Here is a 25,458-nt window from a genome sequence, read left to right on the forward strand (position 1 = left end):
GGTAATAATTGATTTTCGGTCAGAATACTGCGTGAAGCCGTACTATTTAAAAGCAGGGCAAGGCTTCGTTAGCTCAGTGTGTATAAAAGTAGTCGATTTGTTAGCACCAGTACAGTCACTCTTGGGTTTGACCTGCTGCTTTTTGCAAGAGCCAAGTATATTTTCCTCCGCCCGTATGCCCGTACCTTCTCTAGGACAAGTTATGGCAATGCCTTCACTTAGCGGCACAGCACCGCTGCAGACAAGGCTATTCCCGCACTTTCCATCAGCCATCAGACCAGAGGAAGCAATTGTGAGTGATGTGAGAGACGACCGTGAAGAAGATGACGAAGACAAAATAAAGCGACCGATGAACGCCTTCATGGTATGGGCTCAGAAGCGAAGAAAGGAGCTAGCTGAGGAATACCCAAAAATGCACAATTCAGAAATTAGTAAGAGACTTGGAAAGGAGTGGAAAGAAATGAGTAATGCAGCTAAGGAGCCATTCCAGAAGAGGTCAAAAGAGCTGCGTGAAGAGCATATGAGGAAGTACCCCGACTACAAGTACAAGCCGAAGAAGAAGAAGACCAGAGTTCCGACGGACTTGCAGAAGTGGCCGCACACGGCCATGCACACGCAGCGAATGTTTCCGTCTCTGTTAAGCCAATCCGCGCCAAATCAACTAATGAACACTTATGATTTGACTAATCCTATGTGCGGGATGAACCGATACCCAGGCCAGTTTAATGGATGTCCTCCAAACACAAACTCTTTCAATGGATATATGACTGCTCCTCCACCTCCATGGGACTGGAATAGCACTCCACAGACCACTATTCCACCGTACAACGGTTGTCCAACTAGTACACTATGGCCGAGGCAGACGGTGATCTCCAGCACTCCTTCAGTCACTGGTTGTAATGACTTTAATAGCTCCAGTATGATACCAAGTTACAGGTCATCGTCTGTATCTTCGTATCCACCACCACTGAGCATGTCACCAAGTCCAGCAACTGGGCCGTATTCCTTACCCTCTTTATATAACCTACCACCTCTGCCAAATCACTTACCTGCAACGAGCACATGTCCAGACAGCCACCTTAATGATTTGTGTATGAACCATACGATGATGAACGAGGGTAGTCCATCCATGATGTCTAGCTCAAGCTCCACAGCAGATGACTCTGATTATGATCCTGCACAGGCTCTTTTAAGTTATTTTAAAAGAGAAGATGAAGAGAATTTTCCTGCATCATTAAAGACAGCTCAGTCAGGTCTACCCCTTCAAACCTGTCCTCACAATTAACATTTTAGCAACTATATAGTTGATTTGATTTTATTTTGTAATTAATTGGTATATTGTGCATGTAACATGTTGCTTTGGTATTTTTGTACTTTATATATTTTCACCACAATGGTTACTTATATTTTGTAATTGATTTTTAACACTTTGATAATAATTTTAATGGATGGACACAAGTTATCAGTTAGCTAGCATGATATGCAAGCAAATCTTGTTTACCACAAAACCATAGCTCAGTAAAAGGTTACATAATTTGGAAGGGAGGGTGTATTTCTCTGTGTATAGTGTTTTCCCTTGCAGTTAGATTAGTTAACAACTTCCTACACGTGGTAAATAAAATCCCTTAGATACCACAAACTAACCAAGGTTGTTATTACAAATTCTCTGCTATAATTGGCATGTACTTAACAACTTGAAAGTTACACACACACCAGCTTATCAACTTCACAAGCAACTGATGAAATGTGCTCACCAGAACAACATTTCTTGGTATCAGTGTGCCTTTCACGCTTTGATGGTGATTTTCACGACCCCTTTTGAATTTGATGGACAGTTTTGGACTCTAGTGATTACCATTCAGTTTCTGCATGAGGTGGCCAGATATCTAACTTAAAACATGTCAATTATACCTGTTAATTTAATTTGATAACTTAAATTATAGATACTATGAGATAGAATGGGTGACTATTGTTCAATGATATCTACAGTACTGTCTGCATCTGAAGATTGATCTAATCCATCTTCATTGTTTATCTTTTTTATCTTCTTCTTCATAGGATATTGTAGATCTCCATCGATACGGTATGTCTTGCCGATGGTCCCGTAGTCGGTTGTTGTTAGTTGTTGTTCTTCACTGTCACTAATGTTGCTGTTGCTATCTTCGTCATTTTCTGTTGGTGTTTCAATGTTAGGGTCACTAGAATAACTGCTTTCTTTAGGACTACTTTCAGCATCAAAACGCAGGCCTCGTTTCTCTCTTAGTACATCGTACCGTGCAGCACGGCTTAGTGACTTGTTGCTGTGTTTTTTGTGTTTACGTCTTTCTTCAATCGGTGTGAGATCAAGATCACATAAATCAGCATAGTTGACAGCAGTTCTTGACCGATGTGATCTCCTTACACCATCATCATCAGTAAAATCATGCTACAAAAATATATTATCATCATAGCAAAGGTATTCATGGATTGCAGGATAACAGGCTGGTTTACTCAACAAGCACAAGCACACACAATTTGGAGCCAAGGGTTGGACCACAGCACACCTGGGAGGTACCACACACAAAGTAACACCACATCAGAGGTCAAATTGCCATGGCAACCACAAATTAGTGCCAGTAAACAGCTGGCAGGCTGGCTCTAACAACAAGACTGCAAATGATCCATACAGCATGATACAAGACTGTGTATGTGGGCTAGGTCTCAAGCCATTTATGTTGACAGCATTCTCATAAGTTTTTATGGTAGCAGTCTGAAGTGTGAACACTGCCCTGGCAACTAACTAGTAAATGGTTGCACTTATTGGGTGTGTGTAAGGAGAGAAATAACATTAGATGTCTCACCATTATAATGTTACCACAGTTCACTCCACTTCTAGCCAGCCTAACAAAGAGTTTTAACATTTCATATATCATCTCTTCTGATGCTTACCTCTCCACTTTTCTTTGCATTCTCTGCTTTGTTGTTTTATGCCTTAACTGGGCAGCCTCTGCTTCAAATAGTAGCACTTTTAACTTGTCTAGGAGACATTTCTACACACACACACACACACGATAATGTTTTGTAAACAGTAAAGTCTTTTGTTACCTGATCGCATTGAGGGCACACCCACGTACCAGATGGTATACCAAATAATGGTGGATAGAGGCAGTAAGTGTGACACTCTCCATTACATTGATCGCACAACAACATCTAAGGGCATAGAAATTATCCATCACTACATTATTAACATAGCAGTACAGTAAACTTCACTGAGTAGCCAGCTCATGACAATGACACAGCTAAGGTCCCAAAACATTGCTAAGGCATACTTCATGACCCTACTAATAAGACCACCTCATTATAGTGACCATGTCAAGTAGGTCCTACACAAAACTAAGGTATATTTTATGACCTCATAAAAAAGCGTGCCATTGCTGAGGTTTCTGGCTAGTTCTTTACAACAAATCAAATCTAAATTTCTAGAATTACCAAACTGAGTTGGTACTACAAGGTAAATTACAAATGATTTGAAGTGAGACAAAACGTATTCTACATAATAAAACACAAGTAACTTATCCCTAAACCACACAGATTAATGGGATGCTAACTCCTTCACTATTGTATACTGTCTGGTGAGCTCACTAATATGTATTGTGTTAAGAGAATGACTCACTTGTTCATAATTGGTATCTTCCTGACATTTCATACAACCAACGACAGATTTGCTGTCACTGGTTACGGCTTCTCCATTACAAGTATGCCTGTCACACATGCCATCGTCTATCTCTGCTTCTAATTGATTGATGCACTGGGATAGTTCGTCCACAGTCCTAAATAGATGAAAAAGTTAATATAATTAGCAGCAGGATAATGGTACCAGCAGCCCCTTTTGGACAGGAAAGAAGGGAGGAAGGAAGAGGTAATACAAATATAACTATAACTAGCATTTCCAAGTATTATCTAGCCCAGGCAAGCAGTCTCAAAGAGAAGATATAATTGAATTCTTAGTATGTTGTATGACTTCTTTTGACCTTATAATAACAGGATGTGTACTGACCTGCAATAGTCCCTACAGGTGGTTGGCTGAACTGGGTAATGTTGGTAATTGCCATCGCTGTATAAACACAAGCCATCTTCATGGTCCTGGAGAAGACATGTAATGTAATTTCTGGGTATAAGTGTGTGTGTGTGTGCGTACGTGCGTGTGTATGTGTGTGTGTGTGTGTAACTGTATAGACCATATTATGTAGTCTGCACCATGTAGTGTTTGTGTACACAATGTGCTTATTATCCAAGTCTAAGCAACTTTATTTTATTACTGCAAACAGGTGTAAATTGGGGAAACAATTATGAGCCTCTCTTAATGAGTAGGTTAAGATGGTTCATACCATCATCTATGACAACCCTGATGCACAGCGTAACGAAAACTAAACACTTTGTCTTTTGCTTGAGTACATCTTGTGTGTGGCGTATGTGTGTGGTGTGCATCTGCATATATAAACTTAAGTGCATGTGTGAGTACTTGAAGTGCATTCAGCCCCATGCACGCACACAGATATGTTCACCTTGCATGCAGAGAGAAAAGACAAATGATGTAAGAGGAACACACATGGCTCAAGCTACCACACACAAAACACACTTTGCAGAGAAGCAGTTTGTTATTGAACACAGTACCACTTTACAAGCCGACGGAATAAGTTAGTCAAATTATGGATAATGTTTCCATGACAAAAACGACATCACTGCAAATTGTTGTTACAATAGCCAGTCAAGGAATTCCATTGATCTCGGAACGGCACGCAGGTGTGCTGAAATATTTCTTCAGTACATTTATCTAAAGCTTAATCAAACCCTTTATACAACATCAAAAGAGGTAAATAGCTTTAAACATTCAATCTACAAACATTTTGCTATTTGCAGGGCTCTACGACAATAACCAATGAGCTTTATTCTTTACAGAGTGGTGGCCTTGATTCATAGGTTTAAAATACAACGATTTAGGCCTAGATAGACGTTTTACATACCCGTTGTTCACAATTCAGTGGTAAGAGGGGGTTCCTCTGTAGTTCTCATACATACCAATGTTACAAACAACTGAGGAGTAAACAAATACAACAATATGAAGTGGTGCAAAAGCAATGCCAGTCTGCTTGACACAACAATTGCTTCAGGGTAAACAATCTCACCTCACTTGTCAACATCAAACCACAAAAAGGATGTCCACAAACCACAACTTCCTTCATACAAGTTCCCCCACATTTTTAAACAAAGAAAAAACACATCCCATCAAGTAAGAAACCCACTCAATCAATTGTTGAGTTCTTCTTGGTACTGAGCGACCCTTTCATGTATGTTTGCACAATTGAGAACACATGGGTGAAAAACCAATGAGTGGAAATAGGTTACTTCTAGTGAAAACCACACTGTACTGGTACACACGTCACACTTCCACAATAGATTATTTACAGGCAAGCCAAATGCTTCGTACCATAAACTGCCTCATTTATCAGATACTCAAAGTAATTGGAGACCCGTACAAACACAAGCACTTGGCGCTGAAGCAATCATAAAATTTTCTGCACCAATAACTGTTGTTGGTACAATCTTACATCCAGCATGCAACCATATGAAGGTCCCCAATTGCTCTGCTTACAAGGAAGCTCACATGTTGTGCCCGGTGAATCATTTGTAAAGCCAAAACAAACAAAGACATTCCATAAACTACCCAACTTTAAACAGTCATGAACCACATTTTCTAGTTGATGACACTTCCACACTCTCAAACCACACATGCATAACGTGTGCACGTACACCTTCAACACCATATAACTGCTGATAAGACAACCTTCTCAACCATCTATAAAGCCGCCTAACCATCTGACACTGGCTATAGCTAAGCATCCACTTAAAATCTGTTTTTTTGGACATACACAAAGTTGTCATGGATTAGGGAAACATGTTAATATTATGATGATTAGGTGATTTAACAAATGATGTCAGATATCACCACGGCAACAGCTAAACAACAAGTTAGGTGATGATAGTGGCAAACCTCTCAATTACAGGAAGGGAATACCAATAACAACTAAATTCATCGCTGAACCCTTAAAACAATGAGAAAGTTCTACAATAATATAGGTGAATTAAAATGCTAAAAACTCTTGTGGTGTACATTTATAGCAAACACTGTAGAAAGCTATGAACTGGTCAGATTTTTCCATCTAGGATATGTGTGGTCCACTACGTGTTTCAAATATAATAGTTGTATGCAGTCATTATACCATGTGTTCCAACTTCAAAAATCTCCCCGCCATTGACCTGTTTTTATGACCTGGTTGTCAGGTTATTGTGGTCGAGGGGACTTCACCATGGAGTAGCTTAATAAAGAAATCACTGATGCAGTCGAGTAATTTACTTGACTTCACACTTGACAAGTCTAAGATACAGGCAAGTACAATATAGGATTAAGGAAACTTTTAGGCCGCGGAAAGATATTTTTGTAGTCACATATATTAGTGACTTTAGCCAGACAAAATAAGCCCTGAAAAAAACTTGAAAGTAAACAGCAAATGATGGATTAAGGAGGTACTCAGGTGCCCTGTTTCACTCTGGAATAAACAAGGCTTACAATTAATGAGACTTGTCAAAAACAGCTGTTTACAGGTGCCTTTTGATTCAAGAAATAAAGACATGCTTTTATTGGAGGAAATCTGTGGGTATACATTGTGTCCATACAAACACTTTCGTGTTGCAGCCATGCTGTTTCTCATGTTAGAAAACATTGAAAGTTTTGTTGTCAGGAAGCAAAAAATACATAAAGCATCAAATCACCAGAACCATTGCTCCAAGTTTGGAATTCATAATTACAAAGAATTCTTACTCTGCACATAAAAGATACTGTTTTATAGTTTCTATTGGTTGGGCTTGACTCTTCATGGATTATTTTACAGGCTATCTATTCTGTGATTTAAAACAGTTGCTGTATTGAGATCATTAAGAAATGATTTACACTTTGTTAAGTCTATGAAGGTGATGACTTTATCATGAAAACATTTCAATAGAAATGTTTAACAACTGGAATATTACACGCATGAAATGGTTGGTTACTAAGCATTACCAAATTAACATAATCTAAAACTACGTGTATAGCTATATAGCAACCATGTGCTGGTATGTCCTAGTTAATAAGCAAGGAAATTCATAGTTGTTTTAAACTAAATGTTTCAAAGGATTTGACATCTGTGTTAGTGGGTTCTTGGTGTATAGGAAGTACCCAACCATCTAATTAAAGCCCACACTCTTTTGTTCATTCTAGTCTTGTGTCCATCAACACTAACTGTTAAGGGAACAGGGAAACGTTGCAATATTGTTGGTGGTACTTCAGCCTCCTCTCTTAGGGAAAATCTGCACTGAAAAATTTTATGCTAAACCACTTGACCGGAAAAACAACAACAATCTTCTATATAGAGTAGCCCACATTACAACTGTGAGATTAATTACACGGGAAAGTTTGATAAATTAACAAAGCCTCAAAGCATGCTGATATCACATGCCACAATACCGAAATAAGTGCCCAGGGTTTATCATTTGTGAAGCTCTTTTTTCATACACCAAAACGCAGTACATGATGTCCAAGCTATTGCTTTTATACAGATGTGTCAGTGGACAGAGAGCAATTGTGGAAAATTCACATACCACCCAATTCAAAGCAGCCATACAGAGTATAATGAACAGTAGTGATGTAAAAGTTATAAGCATGAAGCACGTGAAATTACAAAGATTCAGGGAGGGGTTGGGAGGAATACAACTCCTACAAACTGTAGTAGGGTTTTAATTATAGGCCCCATTAACCCCTCATTAAAGAGAAATCTACACTCTTGAGTTGGCTCTCATCCCATTGAGCTCAGGTTTAATCCAATGGTGCTTTTGAGCAATGCGCTGTACTACCATGTACATTTCAATTTCTCATGATTTTGCAACTGGCATTCCGTTGAATCTGTTCATGAAAATTATTACAATGAATTCCTAACTAGATAATTATTTAACTCAGACAATGATTTGCTTTTTTTAAACCGTCAACTTTCTGTGCCAAAATAATCAAATTTCGGATTATTTCTTTTCCTGGTTTCTACGTGTTTCAAGTGAATATTCAAGCCATAACATTTACTAGAGGGCAGCAATTGTGGACATATTAACAGGCTTTGATGTGGCCACTGGGTAGTCAAAGTATCACGGCTTTATATTTTGAGTATGAAGTGCCATTGCATTGATGTCAAGAGTTCATAGACTTCTCTTTTATGCTTGAACTATTGGCAGTATTATGTTCAATTAGTTGTATTACATCAGCAGTGCCATTGTGCTGGTAACCATGACAACCAACTTGCTTACTCGCAAAGCATTTATCCAAGTCCCTCTCTGCCCCAAAATTTAAATAAAATGCTGAATACATTAGTGAATGGTGGCATTGTGATATCATGTTGTGACATCCATTTTAAAAGTGGTACAACATGATGTCGTAACGTATTTGAAACTTGATCAATTATAAATATTATATATCAGCACTTTTCCGTAATTGCAGAAACTCAAGTTGACTGTACCAACTGTTAGCAATAATTACTGTAACAAAGTGACCTTAAATACATACTACAGATACCACACACACAACTATATTGGTACCAGTGTTCTTATTAATAGAAAGGTAGCAATGTAAGAAGTTGACTTAAAAGTATATTTTATTACATTTTACAGTATTTATTTCATAAGGCCTTTACAGCGCTGAAGGTCTGTAGGACACCTGGTCCTACACCCCGTTTAAAGATGTTTTATTAAGCATGTTTGAAAGTTGCAGAAAGGAGAAAAGAATCCATGACTGGACCTGGGCAGCCTTGATCCTGCAGCCAATTGATTTACCACTTTAGCCAGATTTACCAAAATACATTGCTAACTACGGTTAGCATTTTAGTATGTAATGGTAATAATGGATAATTAAATACAAGCTGTTTAGCCCACTATTGTTGTTGCGCTGTGTAACCAACCTTTCCTTTCTAGAGATATACACTCTATTGACACAGACCCACTCAAATTTCTTGGTAACACGTAAGTTTTTTTTCTATTGTGTATTCCTGATTCAGCAAGTCCTTTATGAAGTGATCTAATTTAATTGATAATGTAATCGAAGCTTAATATAATTGAAGTTTCAACTTTCAATAAAGATACACAAGCAACCAGCTAGTAACTACTTTAAAGATAGAGGTATTAGGTAAGCTCATTATATGGTAAGCTACACAGCCACGTTTCTGCAGTAAACTTAGAAATACAAGATACCTTCCAAGTTTTGTGTTAATATCACACAGGTAACCCTTACGTGCATAATCTAACACAGCACATCTTAAGAATGTGGCAAAGGGACTAGAATAAAACTGATACCAATATCAGTCACCATGTTTGGCTGCACAATATTCTGGATGCCAGTACATCACAGATTCAGGTAAAAATTGAAATCTAATACAAGCTACAAATCCTGGTTACCATATTTCAGTCATTTCCATTAGGCCAGGAAAACTGGATCACTGGTTTCTCAGCCCTGCCAGCATCACTTCCAAGACTGATGTCACCTCAGACTTCACTACACATTCATTTCAGTGTTGAGGCAACTGATCATTTGTTTTGCGGCAGAGGAAACATCTCTTACTGTACAAACAATCCATTAAAATGCAAGTATTATTACACAGAAGGCTTTTGCTATTTGTGACAGAATCCCTGGAACACCATGGGATATCATTCTTTGTAATGTTCAATCCTTTCTCATACACTATCACCTACAAGGTGAAAAGGTCTTGCAACGTAAAGAACTTTGGGGCCTCAACTAGGTGCCTGGATTATGTTGGTGTCCTCAAGTGTCCACATATAACAGGTTCCAGTATACACATTGTAGGATTCTAATCTGGACCACCATCAACAAATCAAGAAAACTGACATCTTCAAGGGAAAGTTTATTATAGAACATGATACAGAAACCAGCTACATCTCAAGAACACCCAAGCACCTTCATCTTCACTGGTTGTGCCATACAAGTAGAATGCTGAACAAAGTGCATTCCAAATAATTATTTAATTTTCAAGTAATTATTACCATATAGTTAGTTAATAAACGACACAATTTTATCTCTAGAATGTTAGAAATGACATCTCAAGAACACCCAAGTACCTTCATCTTCACTGGTTATGCCATACAAGTAGAATGCTGAACAAAATAACTATTTAAGTTTCAAGTAATCATTACCATATAGTTAGCTATTAAACGACACAATTTTATCTCTAGAATGTTAGAAATGCTACTAACAGTATAAAAGACCCATACTTGCATATGACAGCTGCTCTAAATGCCACTATACCTAAACACATACACAAGTGTCATGGTAACTGATAAGATGGATGAGAAGGAAACTGATCTGTTATAACTTCAGTGGTACCACTCCATGGAATGGTCACCAAGAAAGTTGAAACAATACTCGTGAATGATAATCTCTTTCACCAATGCTTTTCCCTTTACATTACTACGTGTTTACCAGGGTGACATGTCATTATTCATCTTATAATCTAATGTTGAACTCTTGTTAACTATGAAATTAGTACAATTTTCAATATTCCTTGAAAATTCATAACATAAATATACGAAATTTTAATGGATTCACAGATCACTAAATTTTATCCATGAACGAAGATATAGTGGAACCTCCAGACACTTTGGGGACCAACTGATTTTGACAAAATTTTACTGTTACCAGGAGGTGGTCCTTTTACAGAGGTAAAATTGTATTGGTAGAGGTCTATGGTGACCTCAGAAAGTGTCCTATATAGAGAGGTTAAATGTACACTGTGGAGGGTCAGGTTCCACCATAGTACAAAGTGAAATGATAGTATGAAGACATTTCCATGCACGACAAACCTTCCATAAAATTAGTCTACAAATGGTTCAATGATCCCATACATATAATAATTATGAATTCTTGGTATGATCCATTGTAAATACCAGGTGGTATAAATTTTCCACAACATTGGATGAATTTCACACTAATTTCGCATAAGGAAATTCCAGGAAGATTGGATAATAAGGTAACTTTTAGTGTTTTGGGCTGGCAAAGTTTTATTCTGTTAACATTTTGTGTTATACAGTAATTACAATATACCACCGTGGTTAAAAGTCATAGCTAGGTTAATAATATAGTGGGATAAATCATTTATGGGAATAACGTATGTTTATCGTTGTTCAAACCTCTGTGGTTTAAAAGAAATCGTGGTAACAACCTATGGAGCAATAAAGCAAAATCCAAGTAACTTGATTATAGTTGATCAGCACTTGTGGGTGAACATGAAGCTCCAAAATGATGTGCAGCTACACAAGAGAGGAAATGCTAGAGGTCTGTCAACCGTGCGTGTCTCAAAATTTCACATGGTCCAATAATAACGTGGAATTACTATGTTTTGCACTATGTAAATCACACCACTCCAAGTGAGTTAACCCATGAACCCTCACAATGAGGTTTCTTATTTTAAACGCATGCAAAATAACGCATTTAAGCACATGTGCCTAACAACCAGACTCTACAGTATTCTAATATAGAAAAGTTACCCAGAAGTACAGTGTATGTGCATGAAGAATGTACAAGTTGCTACCTCAACACCTAAACACACAATCCCTATACCATTGAGCCACCACTAACAGTTGTTCACTTCCCTAAATATTCACCTTCCTTCTTCTACCTTGTGAACAAAAGATCATAATTTAATAAATTTTCTACATGTTGACTAGAAATCTAAAAAGTGTTCTATTAGAGTGTTACATTATACCTACATTATACCTATCATCATTGTTCATGTAAATATGAGCCCTAAAAGTTTGTAAATTACAAAACGAAGTGATGTCTAGTCATGGCCTCCACCTCTAATTTTTCCAACCCCGAGTTTCTTGAAGGTTGCACTTTCGTTTACAGCTGTCTGACATGGAAATTATGTCTTACTCACTACTGTACGTTTACTATTTAGGCACTAGTGCCAGACGATGCTTAGAGCTAGCTGACCCAGGTACGATGCTACAGTATGTAAGGTTACAATATTTGCAAAACAGCCACTAAAAATGCATCAGTTATAAATTTTATGGCCATTACTTTGTTGTACCAAAACTTGTGCACAGGACTTAATGTATGTACCTGAAAGAACCAGTGTCGGTTGCCATCCATGTCTAGTCCCACTGGTGACAGCCGTAGCAATTCTGCTGGGAGCTTGTTCACTTCTAATTTGAATTTTAGGTTGCAGTCAAACTGATTATCACAGGCCGCCTGTAACATGTGGAGTTGAATAATTAATACAAGTAGTAGAATACACATACACACACACATACACGGAGGGTGGACACAATATATTCCTATAACATGTGATCACACAAGCACGGTGCCAGGTTCCAAGGGTTGTAAAGTTTGTAAGAGCTCAACACGGATGTACAATGTATTCTTAAAGCCTTCAGCTAAGGATGTTCATATTATGGACTCTTGCTATCATTGATACACCGCTCAGCGAATGCTGCATTACTAGTGCACTATAGTCAGTGTAGGCAAACCCTTCAACAAGACTAGTAGTATCCCCACAGAAGGCTGTACCACATCTCACACGAAATACTCTAACAATACACACACACACAGTACCTTGAAGATGTCCAAGCGTTGCATTTTGCTCAGAGATCCATAATTGATCTTCTCATCGATAATACCCAACCCATGTGCAAACTACAATAAAGAAACAAGAGCACCTTATACATACGTACACACGCGTGAAATTGTACACATATGTATGTATGTACATGTACACACACAATCCATCGCACACATGAAGCAAAAATAGCACAGTCTATTATTTTAGCACAGTCACGCCTACCCAGTAAACCAGCACTGGGACACTCATGTGCAGAGTCAGTACAGAGGAAAATCCTCCTGGGGCAAGACTAATAACCCACAGGAGGGGCTGTACCATGGTGTGGGCACCCAAAGTCCCACCTGAACATTCACTCATTAGGCCACAAAAAGTTAATTATATGTTTCTGGTTACCCTGCCTGGTCATTTTTACACTGAACGGATTGCACTATCATCATTACAGTGAGTGTCAAAAGTTAAGTTTTATATCTCTTGTATCAACTTTATGTATATTATGTTTATGTCAACTGTAGTGCACTACATGAAAAATTTGGAAAAAAAAAACAAGCCTGGTTACCTGGTCAATTTTGGGGAGTTGGTAGGACCAACTTTGCACAGCCTTATGTGAGATATCCCATTAGCTTTTGCGGTTAATACCAGCTATTCATTGATGACACAGCTGGGTGGGCTGCTTTCCCAGTTGACACCAGGTCCCCATTTAACATTAAGGTAGACTGTAGCAATGTGGGTAAAGTTTCTTACTCAAGGAAACAACAACTACAGCAACTAAACATAACCCTGGAACCATCTGATTACCAATCTACCACTTGACTGTGATGTCATGCACGCACACACAAAGCAAAGCCTACGACAGCTGTGCAAAAACACAGTTTGCTGCCCAGCAAACCAGGGCTGCGATGCCTATACACCACTAAGGCGCTTGAGTCTTGTGCATGCAAACCCTCTTGGAGCAGGGCTAATAACCCCTCAGGACTGTCCAGGTCTCATGGAGGGAGGTCGCAAAAACCAAAGTTCCACAACGATTTCAACACTGCTGAGCAAGACAAGGACAGTTGGGCATTTGCTTCCCCAGTAAACACCAGTTACCCATTGATGCTACAACTGGGTGGGCTGCTTCCCCAGATGACACCAGGCCACCAGGTCCCCAATATACAGCTGGGTAGACTGGAGCAACGTAATGACAGTTTCTTGCTTAAAGAAACAACACCAAATTGGCATAACCGGGCATCAAACTTGGAACCTTTCGATTACCAGGCCGATGCTCTAGTTATTTGGTTATGCTGCCTCTCACGCACACACACTGACACACACTGACAACACACACACACACACACACACACACACACACACACACACACGCACACACAAAACAAAAAAATATACACACAAAACAAAACATACACACACACTTTTACAGCGATTGCCTGCCACGTGTAAAGGTCTCCTCTTTTCCCAACTCCTTTCAACAGCTGCCAATGTGCCTGCACAGCAGGTGACTTAAAGTCATCATAACCTACACCATCACAGTATATGGTGACTACATACAAACTCTACCACATCATCACATTTGTTATGCTTCATCACGCAAAACCAGACAAACATTATTTCCAGCAGTATAATATTTAGTGGTGGCCTGCAATATTAAAAATTGGCTGTACCAAGTAGTGATGTACAAAAAACATAGCTGCTAACCAAGGTCAACTCCTTGTACTACTATAAGCAACTTGTTATCTTTAACTCTGCCCTAGAGTCCTGCATAGGGCTGGAAGGTATTTCGGTATTAGTAGATAATAGAGGTATTTTTCAGATACCAATGTGGTTTTCTAAAAGTCCCAAATTTAATGTGGTAATTAATGGTTTAGTGGTGGCCATACATAAAGTCAAGCCCCATACAACCATGTTTACGCTGCAGACAAGCACAGACCTCTGTGTATTGAAATATTCAGTTTAATTTTTTTTTTTTTTTAACTTTTGGGTTACTTCAAACCCCACTTTGTGGTACAATTGTCATTTCATTTATTCCTTTAAAAAGATTTTACTACTACCACAATGTTGGTATAAATACACATCATAGCTTGCCCATATTTTTAAGAGTGTAAATATAAAAGGTGTATAGTGGAACTGAGGTATTTTTGCTAATACCATACCATTCTTCAAAATGCAATACTGCCCGTCCCTAGTCTTACGTGCAGTAAAAACAGTCCCAATGGTGCCATCTTGTTCATCAAAATACTGTGATGGCCATTATATTCAGCAATGGACTGTTCTATTGAGAAATCTGCTATGATTTATGGAGGAGTATATATGTCAGACAATATGGGCTGTTTGAACACTTCAGTTTCTGAAAATGTGAGAAAGAGCCTCTTCACCAAGTTTCTGTTTTAAAAATCACCTGCAGTTTTTCACACTATTCAATTAAAATTTTGATAGCATCATTTATGCATCTGCGTGTCCCTGAACAAGACACCGCTTCAATTCCCTACCATGTCAAGACGATTAATGTTTTTGAGTATTTGATAAGACTCTACAACTCCAGGATAGAGGCAACTACAAACGTACAAGCAATGAAAGCGTAGGCAAATTTCAAGGACCACCTTGAGTTGTCCAAAAGCAAATCCTTAACATGGAGTAGGCAAGGTGTAACACTGATGGGTGCATTTAAATACCAACAACTGTGCAGGAAGCTAGTAGTATTACTTTCAATTTACTGTAATACTTTTAGAATATACGGAGCCCCGTTCATTAATTACAAAAGTGGCTGTACTAACTATTCCTTTGATATATTCGCTAATTTTAAGTCGCTATACCTTCTCCAAAAAATTCCTCCAAGTCGGCAAGTGCGACCGGCTGAATTTCGAGGTGTCCGTGAAAGAGTTGCAGAAAAGAGTAGATCTCGGCGAATTTGGGTGCCATATCACGATCCACAATCAAATCATTACTATTTGGTGACTCTGTCATCTGCACAATCCTCCACCTGAGCACATGCGTAAATCGTGGTCTTGTCTACTATAAGCGCACCTTTAAGCACAAATAAATTTTGATGCGCTTCAAATTGGCAAAGATGACGATTGAAAAGTTGACAATTCCTAGTGATCAATGGCGTAGTTTAAGGTAGACATGCAGTTCATGTAGTTCAGTATCGCCTTGTGTACAAGTGATGTGACGTATTAAAATGTGTGCACGTGACATTGGTATCAAAATGTTCTAGTCATTATGAAAGACGTTTGATGTGCTCTAAGCATCGAAGGACTCTTAAGCGAATGAAAAAAGCGCGAGAGAAAGAAACTCAAGAAAAAGAAGGTGAGTTATGTCATAAGGCTTGGTCACGTGATCCTTTGGCGTCCACCTGCAGAAGAACAACGCCTTCAAGCAACTCCAGGATATTAGTGAGTAAAAAAATGTGTTACTGCTAGTAAGGTGTCCAACTCTATAATTATAATTCTTGTACATCTCCAATTACTACAAATTAGGACACTTGCAATGCAGCTTGCCAACCTAGAAAACAAGACTTGGTCTTGATGTCCAGAATAGACTGTATCTGCACATTATTATAAGCAGAGACAGCAGGTGTCACAGCCCCCATGCCCATGCACTGGACAGTCCACCTTCAACTATGCAACACGCATTCATATGCCCATCTTCATATAGGCATCAATGCAATATTTAAAATATTGTGCATCACTGAAGTACACACAGATTGCTAGACCTACAGTACCTATATGTGCAAAAGTCTACAATATCACGTGATGACTAAGCAAAGACCAAATACACAAGGTCTACCATTTGCATTTTCCACAAACCCAGGCAAGCAGGTGACCGTGTGTGGCAGTGTTAACCGCTTAAACTCAACTCCAGAGATTGTCCAGTGTGCTAGTACTATTAAGCAGAAGGTATAAGGCCAATCCTTGCTCAGGACTGTTACAATGCTTGCCAATATAATCAGATGATTCCACCTCTATTTATTGCCTAATATTAGTGGTGCCACAATTGTGTTACCTGGGGAAATGCCCAAAAACTGGCTGGAAAAAAAAGCATTCTAAAAAATAACTCGGGCCTGAGCTTGAAGTGAAATCATGAGTCTCACTGTGATGATCTGTGAGTTAACTGTAAATCCGTGAGTTGGAGCTACTGTTTGTGAGACCTTGGTAGTGAAATTGTGAGTCTTGCAGTGAATCTGTGAGGGTTGGTAAGCCTGCTCATGCTAAGGCAAGATTATAAGCACTGTAAAAGTACCTCCACATTGGAGCCCTATCCCTTTCTAAGCAATAAGCCCCAGGGTTACCTGGCAAGTCAAAATCTTGACTCATGTTGTCAGGATAAAACTTGATTTTAAACCTTCAAAATTTGATTTGGACCTTAGCATTGCATGTTGGACTCTTTAGCTACCAGTTAGTATTATAATTCTAACAGTGAACATCTAAAGAATAAAGAATTACAAGAAGAAGAAAAGGCTAGAAAAGCAGAAATTTTAAGGTACGCTGTATGCTGTATTTGCAACGCAGTTGTGATATGTGTTTCTGCTAGACAACACGAACATGAGCTATGGCTGAAGAGGGAAGCAGAGGCACAGAAAAAATTTCGAGAACAACAAAAACTGGAAGAGAAAATAAGATCAGAGAGGGAACAAAGAGAGGTGTGAAATTACAAAAAAAGCCATCATTTAAATGATCCTCATTTTAGAAACGTATTAAAGATGAGTGGGAGGCGATGGAAAGAAAAGAGCTGGAAGAAACAGAGAAGAAAAAGAAACAAAAAGAAGCTAAAGAGGTTTGCACAAAGGATTGGTATCCTGCTCATTTACAACAGCTCTCACTACTTGTATAAAAAATAACATGTAACCTCTCTTTAATGGCCTAGAAACCAAAATTTTTTACTGCAATGAAATTTTTTCTCTCTGTCAGAGTATGTAGCCAGGCTAGAGATTTTTCTATAGTGCCCAAAACTGTTAAGAGAGGTTTCACTGTATATCGTATATTTTAGTAGCAGGCATAAGTATATATTTAAAATTGGTTTTTTATCCTTGACTAAACATCATCACTAGTATCGATGTGTTCAAAGTTATTCTGTATCTTTTAAAACTAGTTTTTCTTATAGTAATGTTGTATGTCTTAACTCTGCCATTATCAGGCGTTGTTACGTGAAGCTACTTCTGATGAGGTGGCTGACAGTGAAGAGGTAAATCCCCTGCATGTAATTGTTTCCTTATATGGTGGTGTCATAGCCTTGGCACAATCCTATTGCACCTGTTAATGATAGTCAAGACTATGGCACAGAAAAGGTACAAAAACTGTTTTGATTTATTTGTATTGTACTCAGTTCTACTTCTTTGTTGTAGGATAGTAGAAATTGTTCATTTTACCTCAAGACCGGCGCTTGTAGATTTGGCGATAGGTAAGAAATTTTAATGACGTGATAAACTGTTTTACTTATAACCTGTGTAGGTGTTCAAAGTTTCATCCACTGTGTGAGGAGAGTACCACCATGCTTATTCCAAACATGTTCGCCAGTCTTGGCTTCATGGAGATGATGTTGGATGAAAGAGACAGTGATATAGTTCTTGAAGTAAGTGATACCTCCACCATCCTCCACGTACCTTAGCTGGTCTGTCTTCACAACATTTAAGTTGGCATAATGTGTGGTTATAGGTACTGTAATTCTGAAAATACAGTCCCATAGCTAAAACTATAAGTAGGTTATTGAACGTATTTTCCCAGGGGTATAGAACTTTCAAGCAGAAATAAACTATGGGGTTCAAATAAATGCCAGGTCAAAGTGAAATGGGTTTATTGGACTTCCTTTTAAACTTGAATCTGTGTTATATGCTGAGAAATACATCAAGGACAGTACACGTACAACTCAAAAAGTTGATTCCACAGAATACATGGTTGCTGGTATAAGCACCGGTCATGTTTGGTGACCAGGGTGAAAGTTGTTTGTAAGAAATAAACACCTGGGCTATGATAGTATATGTAGCTACCTCTCAGACTCGGTGATACCACTACAACGTTCTTGGTATAACAACTGTTATCATGACATACTTGAATCTGTAATAGGTACAAGAGTGTTTTCAATTTTAGAATCAGGCTTCATAATATTCTATAGAACTCCTGTTTCATGACCAAAACAATTTTCTTAAAATTCATAAAAGTCAGTAGAGGTACTATGGTATGATGTGGCATATCTTATGTACTTCATGTAGTATGAGGAAAAAGACATTTATCAACATTTTAAAGAATTTTATGATGATGTGTTTCCAGAATTTGAAAAGGCAGGAAAGATTGTACAGTTTAAGGTGTGTTACCATGGAATGATCATGTCATTATTATGTAATGAGGGTTGTGTTTATAGGTGTGCTGTAATTATGAGCCACATCTGAGAGGAAATATCTATGTGCAGTACCGCAGGTGTGTATGCAGTATGTGTGTAGTAGTAGCAGTAGTAGTGTGTGTGTGTGTGTGTGTGTGTGTGTGTGTGTGTGTGTGTGTGTGTGTGTGTGTGTGTGTTAGAACGTCATCCTGGTAGTTGTAAGGTTCCGGGTTTGATGCTTGGATACTGTATAGCAGAAAATTTTGGCGGGAGAAACTTTTGGCGAATTGATCATTGACAGAAATTGGCGAAGAATATTTTGGCCAATGCATCACATTACTTTGCCCACACAATTTTAATTTTTTTTTTTAGGATAAAGGCTTATGCCTGTACATCCATAAACAAATTATGTACTTAGCTATTCTAATTACTATACAAAATCAAATAAGCAATTACTGTAGTGTCAGTGTTTTAAAATCATTGACAATTTGATTTGACAGCATAGGCGACAAAGCTTTGCGATGTCTACAGGCGAAGTTCAATGCCTCTCATTCAAATCGACGCAGTCTTCTTATGTAATTAGCTAGCCGGCTATAACAAAAACAACATGCACTAGTTCGCTGAGCTGAGACTCAGTAATCAAGACTGGAATGCGTGTGGCGAAGCACGTGCATGATCAGCTGAATTGCCTATCTGCCTGAGCTATTAGCTAAAACCATACTGTATCCAATGGGATACTTGCAGAAGACTAACCACTCACCGCTGTAACAATATTCACTCACTGATGAAGAACAGCATCTACTAATGTACACTTTCAGTGTTTAGAAAAATGGCGAGTAAAATTTTGGCGATTCCATGCATACTTGCCAAATTTGCCAAAATTTTCTCCTGCCAAAATCTTCCGCTATACGGTATGCCCAGTTATTGTTTCCTTAAGCAAGAAACTTTACTCACATTGCTCCAGTCTACCCATGGGTACCTGCTGTAAACTGGGCAAACAACTGTCAACTTTATATGTCTCACATAACAGTTCTGGTGATTCACCTTAAAGCTTCCTGCGAGATACCAATCTTACCCCCAGGAGGATTTGACTCCTGGGTTGGTATGACCATATATCAAGCTTGTCAACAGCCCAAAAAAATTGTATGTTTTTTTCTTTTTGTGTGTATGTGATATTTAGTGTGCAATGTGCATGTATGCAAATGTCATAACAATAATATTACTGTATTTCCACAGTGAGGAAGAGTGTATGGCTGCAATGAACATCTTCAACGGCCGATGGTATGCAGAGAAACAACTCAGCTGTGAACTATGTCATGTGAAGAAATGGAAAATGGCTATATGTGGTGATTTGCTCTGTCTGTCCATCTGTTTGTGTGTCTTGTCTCTTATGGTTTAGTTGATGCTCTAGTTGTTATGTCAGTGAAACTGCGTACCATTTTCATGCAGTATTTTTCACAGAGTTGTATGTTTTATTAGTACATATCCTAATTATCAGCATCATTCCTCCTCTTTGCATACCAAATTTTAATTATTTCACATGAGTGGGTTTTGTACCATGAGCAAACCGCAAAGCCTATCGCGTGCCCCTATTATCAGCACAAGGTACCTATTATCGGTGCTGTGTACTTTGTGATTGATGAATTATCACAGATCGTGCAAATCTATGCATTGATTGCCTGCTGCCTCAGGGATTATAATTTCTTGGACAACTCATGTTTCATTTAATTCCTATTTCAGTCATATAATTTGACAATGGTCCTGACTGAAGTAGAGTCCACTATTTATTTTTGTTCATATTTTTGTTCATATTGCTATTTACAGGATTGTTTGGACAGAACCGATGCCCAAAAGGAAAGCACTGTAACTTCCTCCACGTGTTTCGTAATCCTGGTGGAGCATTTGCCAGAGCTGATCTTGACCTGTCCTCGTCTCCCACAAGAAGGTATGTATGATGTGTCCCATGACATTATTAGGTAATCATGATGATGCTGTAGATACCGGCACAGTCAATCAAGAAGAAATAGTTATAGTAGCAGAAGACAGACGAGTGTTAGGCATGAACAGTGGAGTCAAAGGTCATACAGGTCTAGATCAAGAAGTAGAGAAAGAAGGCCCAGATCAAGAAGTAGAGAAAGAAGACTCAGATCAAGGAGTAGAGAAAGAAGACGTAGATCACTGAGCAAAGAAAGAAAACATAGATCAAGAAGTAGAGAAAGGAGAAAATGGAGATCTAGATCAAGAAGCAAAGGAAGAAGTAGAGATAGACAGTCAAGATCAAGGAGTAGAGATAGAAGATCCAGATCAAGGACTAGGGATAGACGGTCAAGATCAAGGAGTAGAGATAGAAGATCCAGATCAAGGAGTAGAGATAAAAGGTCAATACCAAGGAGTAGAGATAGAAGGTCAAGATCAAGAAGTAAAGATAGAAAGTCAAGATCAAGGAGTGAAGAAAGGACAATATCAAAGAGTAAAGAAAGGTCAATATCTGGCAGTGAGGATAGAATATCTAGACTAAAGAGTAAAGATAGATCCAGGTCAAAGAGTAGTGAGAAAAGGTCCAGGTCAAGCAGTAAAGAAAGAAGTCCAAGATCAAGGAGTAGATCCAGATCTAAAAGCAAAGAAGTCAGTGTAGACCCTCAGGATGTTTCACAGTCACTATCAAGGTATGTAACAATCACAGTGTCTTAAGAGAAGAGACTGTCCATATATATAAAAAGCTATAAAATTTCCTTGCTGGATCTAAACTTTCCCTTGTGTACCCTAACATAGATATTATGGTACATAATGTATGTAGCTGTGCGTAACGATGAAACTTGAGCTTGGCGTGCTATGCATTGTTCAGTATTGGCAGTGCAGTATGATAAGGTCTTTTTAATCCACCAAACTGTTCTACTGGCTGATTTTGTTGTTTATAGATGTACAAGGAAACATCAGAGTAAATACTTTCTCCATAATACTAACAAACACTACCATTCAGAAACCTAAAACTTTATGATGATCTCATCCAAAGAATGATTTTGTCATTACATACATTGTTCCATGGTGTAGTGAACCCTCAATTTTTTATCTAAGGCTGTGGTTCATTGGCTTTTTTTTGTGAATATAAAAATGCGGTGTCCAGCACTAATTTCCAATATCTGCAAGCTGGAATCACCAATATCTGCAAGACAAGTTTGATGTAATACATAAGATTTTCAGTACTGTAACAATTCCTTAGACCTCACACGTTTGCATGCAAGTGGGTTTCACTATGATGGGGAGACATAATAAAGGTAATGTATTGATTGTTTAGGGGCAGTGATGCTACTACACCAGCAAAGGAACCATCTGCAGTTGTGGATGATGATGCTGACAAAAATGATACAACCACCATGAATTCTGAGAGTCCTGAAAGTGAAGCTACTGTCAACCAGCAGGAGGCTGCAATGGATACAGCAACAACGGCAGCCAATAAACCACCAGTAGGTGAAGTGATGGATTCTGTAGTCAATAGTTCTGTAGCATCTGAGAATAACAATAATGTAGGCACCACTAAGACACACAAAAAGCATAAGAAACACAAAAAGCATAAACACAAAAAGCAAAAAGAATCCACTTAAATGTATGTAGTCACTGTAGTTATATGAAGTACTCAAATGTGAATAATTCTATTGCCTTTCTGCAAATGTGATAACAGTACTTGTGAGGAGCGAGTTACCAAGGACTACGTTATGTGTAATCAACAGCTTTTGTTGTCGAGGTAATGGTTTAGACTTCAGTGATGGTTCATTAGCGTACTGCATGTGGTTAGATCCATTAGGGAAATTACCAGTTTAAAAATGGCCTCCGAAGTGCCACTCATTCTTCAAGATTGTGTCATAAATGACATACGAGTAGAGCATGAAATCGCTAAGGGAGTAAATGCTATGATACGCGCAGTGAAATGGGAGGGGCTGACTGTTGTACTGAAGTCTATTCGAGAAGAAGTTGAACCTTCGATGAAGACTTTTCTTGAGGAATGTGCAGTGAGTAGTCGTTTACGCCACCCAAACATAGTTCGTTTCTTAGGACTCCACTTTCCTCCTGGGTCTGCCCTGCCAGATATAGTGCTAGAGCGTATGCACTGCAATCTCAATGACTTATTGGAAGAAAACGCTGCCGCCCTTTCCTTGGAGATTCAGGTACGTATTCTGCATGGGATTGGACTGGGACTGAGGTATCTGCACACACGACAACCGCTCGTTGTCCACAAGGACCTCACTAGCAAGAACGTGTTGGTTTCAGAGGGCTTAGAGGTGAAGATAGCTGATTTGTGTGCAGCACGTCTGACCAATTCAAAGAAGTATATCACTACGATGGACTTCATGCCACCTGAAGTATATACCAATGATTATCCAGTGATAGGAGTTGAAGCAGACATATTCTCATTTGGGTGTATAATGATTCACACACTCTGCCATCAGTGGCCCACACCTTCACAAAACATGATCAGTTGTAACGATCCTACAGGAAACACTGTGGCGGATTCCTCTTCAGAAATTGAGAGGCGTAGCCAGTACCTTGATAAGGTCCCCAAATCAGTAGAAGACGTGATAGTCCCTCTTATCACAACTTGTCTAGAAAATGTTCCAGTTGACCGGCCAACTGCTGAAGAAGTATGTGACCAGCTAGAGACACTAGTAGTTAACAGGCAGTCCACCTTACCAGATAACTTGTTAAAGGCACAACTGAAACTGCAGGAGGTGCTACTACAGGTGGATAACCAAGCAGAGGCGATAGGTACTAAGGACATTGAGCTGCATAGCCAAACTTCGGAATTGGATAGTCAGCAGGTTACAATTCAACAACTAAAAATGGAAACACTTAAGTTGAAACAGGAGGTGTCTGAATTGGAGGTATTTGCAGACCTACCACCTAGACAGGTATGCATTTTAATTATTTTAGTCCTTGTTTTGATTATTTATTAGGTCAGCAAAAGCAGTGCAAAGTTTTACAACTCAATTAAATTGCAGTGGGAGCAGTGTGCCAGTGTTCCTCTGAAATGTTTTGTCACTTCTGTGACTGGACTAGATGGAAATGCATACATTGCTATTAAAGACAGCCAATGTTCATATCTCAACCCTCTCATGTACATGGCCAGTGAAGACAAGTGGACTGAACTCCCTCCTCTACCGTATGGTCGATTTAGTTTATCAATTATACCCAATAAACAAGAATTATTGGCAATTGGGGGATCACGAAGGAAAGAAGGTGGTTCGGAAATCAGCAGTGATGTGTTTTTGTGGGAGAAGGAACAGAAGAAATGGTCTAGAGTTTATCCAAACATGCCAACTGCTCGTTGCTGTGCTTGTTCTGCTGGTTATCAGTCATATGTTATTGTGGCTGGTGGCGTGACCTGTGTAGCTCCTTTCACCATAACTAGAGCTGTAGAGGTCCTTCACGTAAATGAAACCAGTCCGTCTGACTCGTACTGGAGTGTAGTGGAACGTCTGCCGCATATTGTGTTTGAAGCTGTCCCACTGGTCTCTAATGAAAATATTTACATTACTGCGGGTGACGACAGAAGTAAAGGTGGCAGTATAAGCAGTGTGATTAGTGCGTCCCTACCTGAACTACTACAAAGCAACAACGATAATGTTACTGGCCAAGTATGGACCAAGCTACCAGACATGCCGTATTGTTCATTTGCTATCAACCACTATCAAGGTCACCTGATCACCTTTACTGGGGATTGTATGGTGGAACAAGCAGAAGAAGACAATGCCGTGTGTAAACTTATTCCGCTGATCCATTTGTTCAACCCTGACACCAATAACTGGGACCATGTCGGTAGTGTTACCCATGGATACTACTTGGGCAGATCTGTACATTTGAGTGAGAATAAGATACTCTTTATAGGAGGCCTGACTGGTAAACATTTCCTTGGCAACAGTGATGATTTGGTATCAGCTTGCTTAATACTTACCATTGAAGCTACTAATTAAATAATCGATTTAATTTACTGTGGATATTGTAGGTAGTTAGCTATACATAGTTGATCAGAATGTAGTTTTGTAGGGATTATTTTATACTCTAAGGTTTGAGTTAGGGGTTAGGCATTATTATAGTTTAATAAATTTTGAAATTGAGTGGAAGATAAGTTGAGGACAGAAATTCAATCCAACAGAAACTTTTGGATGGCAAAAAATTCAATCCAACAGTAAAATAGCCAACTTTTTTTATGTAACACATACATACTGTAACTTCTTGCTCACAACTAGTAATTATAGCATACATACACTTATTGATTGTAACATACACTGCACTATTGTTGATTTAACATCCTAGGCACACCAGCTGTGCTGTCTGCCTAGTAATTCACAATAAAGATAAGAATGGATGACAACTAATACATTCCACTTTGGCTGTGATGACAAGAAACATTTAATTTTGTATGATTCTTGCGTAAATCCCTCACTATAGTATAGGAGCAATAGTCATCCAC

At 38.7% G+C, this 25,458-nt stretch overlaps 4 protein-coding genes across 4 annotated transcripts; 3 read left to right on the plus strand and 1 right to left on the minus strand.

Annotated features, from left to right (window-relative positions):
* The first annotated feature begins 63 nt into the window (after positions 1 to 63).
* Positions 64 to 1,458, plus strand: LOC136240967 (transcription factor Sox-19a-like). The gene has a single exon (XM_066032060.1). The coding sequence runs from the start codon at positions 176 to 178 to the stop codon at positions 1,283 to 1,285; it is 1,110 nt and encodes a 369-aa protein (XP_065888132.1). The 5' UTR covers positions 64 to 175; the 3' UTR covers positions 1,286 to 1,458.
* Positions 1,459 to 1,901: 443 nt separating this feature from the next.
* Positions 1,902 to 15,717, minus strand: LOC136240973 (remodeling and spacing factor 1-like). The gene is made up of 10 exons (XM_066032066.1): positions 15,494 to 15,717; positions 14,096 to 14,199; positions 12,680 to 12,760; positions 12,188 to 12,316; positions 4,037 to 4,122; positions 3,653 to 3,809; positions 3,085 to 3,189; positions 2,929 to 3,029; positions 2,841 to 2,880; positions 1,902 to 2,425 (listed from the first exon to the last, which is right to left on the minus strand). The coding sequence occupies exons 1-10, from the start codon at positions 15,642 to 15,644 to the stop codon at positions 1,967 to 1,969; spliced, it is 1,413 nt and encodes a 470-aa protein (XP_065888138.1). The 5' UTR covers positions 15,645 to 15,717; the 3' UTR covers positions 1,902 to 1,966.
* Positions 15,681 to 22,698, plus strand: LOC136240972 (U2 small nuclear ribonucleoprotein auxiliary factor 35 kDa subunit-related protein 2-like). Its single transcript, XM_066032065.1, has 16 exons — positions 15,681 to 15,797; positions 15,895 to 15,986; positions 16,039 to 16,072; positions 17,097 to 17,159; positions 17,211 to 17,319; positions 17,367 to 17,453; positions 17,814 to 17,861; positions 17,908 to 17,964; positions 18,022 to 18,077; positions 18,128 to 18,248; positions 18,886 to 18,978; positions 19,035 to 19,090; positions 20,229 to 20,338; positions 20,817 to 20,937; positions 20,990 to 21,658; positions 22,288 to 22,698. Exons 1-16 carry the CDS (start codon positions 15,727 to 15,729, stop codon positions 22,592 to 22,594), a joined length of 2,094 nt encoding a protein of 697 aa, XP_065888137.1. The 5' UTR covers positions 15,681 to 15,726; the 3' UTR covers positions 22,595 to 22,698.
* On the plus strand, positions 22,676 to 25,242 carry LOC136240971 (uncharacterized). The gene is made up of 2 exons (XM_066032064.1): positions 22,676 to 23,896; positions 23,942 to 25,242. Exons 1-2 carry the CDS (start codon positions 22,814 to 22,816, stop codon positions 24,956 to 24,958), a joined length of 2,100 nt encoding a protein of 699 aa, XP_065888136.1. The 5' UTR covers positions 22,676 to 22,813; the 3' UTR covers positions 24,959 to 25,242.
* The last annotated feature ends 216 nt before the right edge of the window (positions 25,243 to 25,458 follow it).

The sequence above is a fragment of the Dysidea avara genome, chromosome 12 (genome assembly GCF_963678975.1).
Source record: "Dysidea avara chromosome 12, odDysAvar1.4, whole genome shotgun sequence".
NCBI classification, from domain to species: Eukaryota; Metazoa; Porifera; class Demospongiae; order Dictyoceratida; family Dysideidae; genus Dysidea; species Dysidea avara.

Coding starts and splice junctions, on each gene's coding strand:
- LOC136240967 (XM_066032060.1), top strand. CDS start 176: ATGCCCGTACCTTCTCTAGGACAAGTTATGGCAATGCCTTCACTTAGC.
- LOC136240973 (XM_066032066.1), bottom strand. CDS start 15,644: ATGACAGAGTCACCAAATAGTAATGATTTGATTGTGGATCGTGATATG. Junction 12,761..14,095: donor GGCAGGCAATCGCTGTAAAA/GTGTGTGTGTAT, acceptor TCTTTATTGTAG/TTTGCACATGGGTTGGGTAT. Junction 2,426..2,840: donor ACTGTGGTAACATTATAATG/GTGAGACATCTA, acceptor ATATTTTTGTAG/CATGATTTTACTGATGATGA.
- LOC136240972 (XM_066032065.1), top strand. CDS start 15,727: ATGCGCTTCAAATTGGCAAAGATGACGATTGAAAAGTTGACAATTCCT. Junction 17,454..17,813: donor AACAAAAAGAAGCTAAAGAG/GTTTGCACAAAG, acceptor TGCCATTATCAG/GCGTTGTTACGTGAAGCTAC. Junction 19,091..20,228: donor ATCTATGTGCAGTACCGCAG/GTGTGTATGCAG, acceptor GTATTTCCACAG/TGAGGAAGAGTGTATGGCTG.
- LOC136240971 (XM_066032064.1), top strand. CDS start 22,814: ATGGCCTCCGAAGTGCCACTCATTCTTCAAGATTGTGTCATAAATGAC. Junction 23,897..23,941: donor CAGACCTACCACCTAGACAG/GTATGCATTTTA, acceptor ATTATTTATTAG/GTCAGCAAAAGCAGTGCAAA.